Below are 2450 nucleotides of genomic sequence, written 5' to 3' on the forward strand. Positions count from 1 at the left end.
TTGGTTTCTGCCATACATCAACATGAATTTTCTTCAGTTTTCTGGCAGTTGATTGCTTTATATCTTTCCCAATATTACAGGAAAGAGATAAAAATCGAACTGAAGCATACAAAATGAAGAAAAACAATCTCTTTAAGAAATAATCTTATCAAGAAAGATGAAGCTGTTTTGATTAATTCACTCACTGATTCCTTCATGTGTTGATTTATTCAATCCATATGCATTAAACCTTTTTTGCAGTTCTGTGTGTATTGTGTGTGTGTGTGTGTGTGTGTGTGTGTTGTTTGTTAAGCTAGACATTGACATGAGTAAAGCATCCTGCAAAAAACATAAAATATGCATGTATTTCTCTCACTTTTCACCTCTGTAATAACAGGATAACTGAAGAAAGAAACTAAATCCCTTGACCAGTTATTCAGATGATGAATGATTACCCTAAACCTTAACCACCTTCTAAAAGGGTCAATTATGATTATTGTTTTGCTGTTGTTCTAACTGGAGAACGTACCACAAGCTCCTAGAGTGTCTTCTTTTTCTTAACTTTGTGGGTATGTACTTAGGAAGAAGCCTCATGAAAAGTTATTAATTCAGGCATAGGTATGGGTATCTGCAAGGCTGTTGCAAAAGAATAAAATTAAGATAATTATGAGAAAGCAACATAAATTAACCAAAATGCAAATTTAAGTTATAAATCTCTGGTCAAATTCCACTGACTGGAGGAATGTAAGATGAAATTTGTGTACTCTTTTGATTTTCCAAGTAATAGCAGGCAATATTTGTTGAGAATTGATAACGTTTCAGGCACTGTGTTACAGAGTCTCATGAATGATCTCATTTAATCTTCACAGTGTTCCTATAAGGAAGGTATTATAATTATTTACATTTTCATTCTTCAATTGAGGAAACTAAAGAACAGAGTAATTTTCTGAGTAATTGAGTAATTTTCCCAAGGTCACATATGTGGCATATTGCCTATTTATTTTCATTTTGTTGATAATTGGAAGTTCGTTACTTTTCCCTAGTAGTAGTAGTTGTAGCCACTCAGTCATGTCCAACTCTTCGTGACCTTATGGACTGTAGCCTGCCAGGATCCTTGGTCCATGGGATTCTCAAGGAAGAATACTGGAGTGGATTGTCATTCCCTTCTTCAGAGGATCTTCCTCATCCAGGTATCAAACTCAGGTCTCCTGCATTGCAGGCAGATCCTTTATGGTCTGAGCAACAGGGACAGCTGAAATCAAAAATATCTATGGGCTTTATGCCCCACACTTCTCTTTCTCTAAACTAATCCTGCTGAAAACCCCTGAGTGATTTTATAAACTCAAACTTCTTAACAATGCGTTGGCGGATTTGCTTGGTCTTGATGCTGTAGACAATGGGGTTCATGAGTGGTGGGACCAGCAGATACACATATGACATGAGGAGGTGGACAGTGCGGGGCAGATGCTCACCGAAGCGGTGCACAAGAGACAAGCCAATCATGGGGATGTAGAAGAGGAGCACAGCGCAGCTATGGGAGACACAGGTGTTGAGGGCCCGCAGTCGCTCATGGCGGGAGGCGATGCTTAAGACGGTGCGGAGGATAAGGGCATATGAGAGGAAGATGAGCAGTGAGTCCACACCAACAGTGCAGGCCACGACAAAGAGCCCATAGATGTGATTGACGATGATGCTGGAACAGGCCAGCTTCATGATCTCTAGGTGCAGACAATAGGCGTGGGCCAGCACATGCGAGTGGCAGTACCGGAAGCGCGTAAGGAGGAACGGCAGGGGGAGGATGAGCAGCGCACTTCTGAACACTGAACTCAGCCCCATCCTGATGATACGTGCAGGTGTCAAGACTGTGGAATAACGCAGCAGGTGGCAGATGGCCACATAGCGGTCAATGGACAAGGATAACAGGACTGAAGACTCCACTAGGGACAAAGTATGAATGAAGAAGAGCTGAGTGAAGCAGGCAGGGATACCAATTTCTCTGGCATCAAACCAGAAGATGCCCATGACCGTGGGCAGTGTAGTAAGGCAGAGGCCCAGGTCTGTGAGGGCCAGCATGGCCAAGAAATAGTACATGGGTTCATGGAGGGTGACATCCGTACGGATGACATGGACGATGGTAAGGTTGCCTGTGATAACTGTCAAATAGATGAAGCAGAAGGGAATAGAGATCCAGCCGTGGAGATCTTCCAGACCTTGGAAGCCCGTCAGGAAGAAAGTGGCTTTCTGGAGGCTGCTGTTATCAAGGATTCTCATGGCTTTATAACCTTGAATTCACCAACCTGCAATATAGAACGGGATTTCTGGAGAATAACAGGGCTGTATGCTCACTGTCTTGGGGTCAGTGAGCCAGGAAGGATCTGCAGATGAATCACCAAAGAAATGGGGCCCCTGATCTCTTAGCCTTTTCTGGAGGGTCTAGGAAGGTGATTATCACAGGTGATTTCTATAGCTAA

The 2450-nt window shown here is 42.8% G+C and overlaps 1 protein-coding gene across 1 annotated transcript; it reads right to left on the bottom strand.

Annotated features, from left to right (window-relative positions):
• Positions 1–1284: 1284 nt before the first annotated feature.
• LOC136175248 (olfactory receptor 51G1-like) lies at positions 1285–2250 on the bottom strand. Its single transcript, XM_065945569.1, has one exon. The coding sequence runs from the start codon at positions 2248–2250 to the stop codon at positions 1285–1287; it is 966 nt and encodes a 321-aa protein (XP_065801641.1).
• Between the last annotated feature and the right edge of the window lie 200 nt (positions 2251–2450).

This window comes from Muntiacus reevesi, chromosome 9, assembly GCF_963930625.1.
Source record: "Muntiacus reevesi chromosome 9, mMunRee1.1, whole genome shotgun sequence".
Lineage (NCBI taxonomy): Eukaryota > Metazoa > Chordata > Mammalia > Artiodactyla > Cervidae > Muntiacus > Muntiacus reevesi.

Coding starts and splice junctions, on each gene's coding strand:
- LOC136175248 (XM_065945569.1), bottom strand. CDS start 2,250: ATGAGAATCCTTGATAACAGCAGCCTCCAGAAAGCCACTTTCTTCCTG.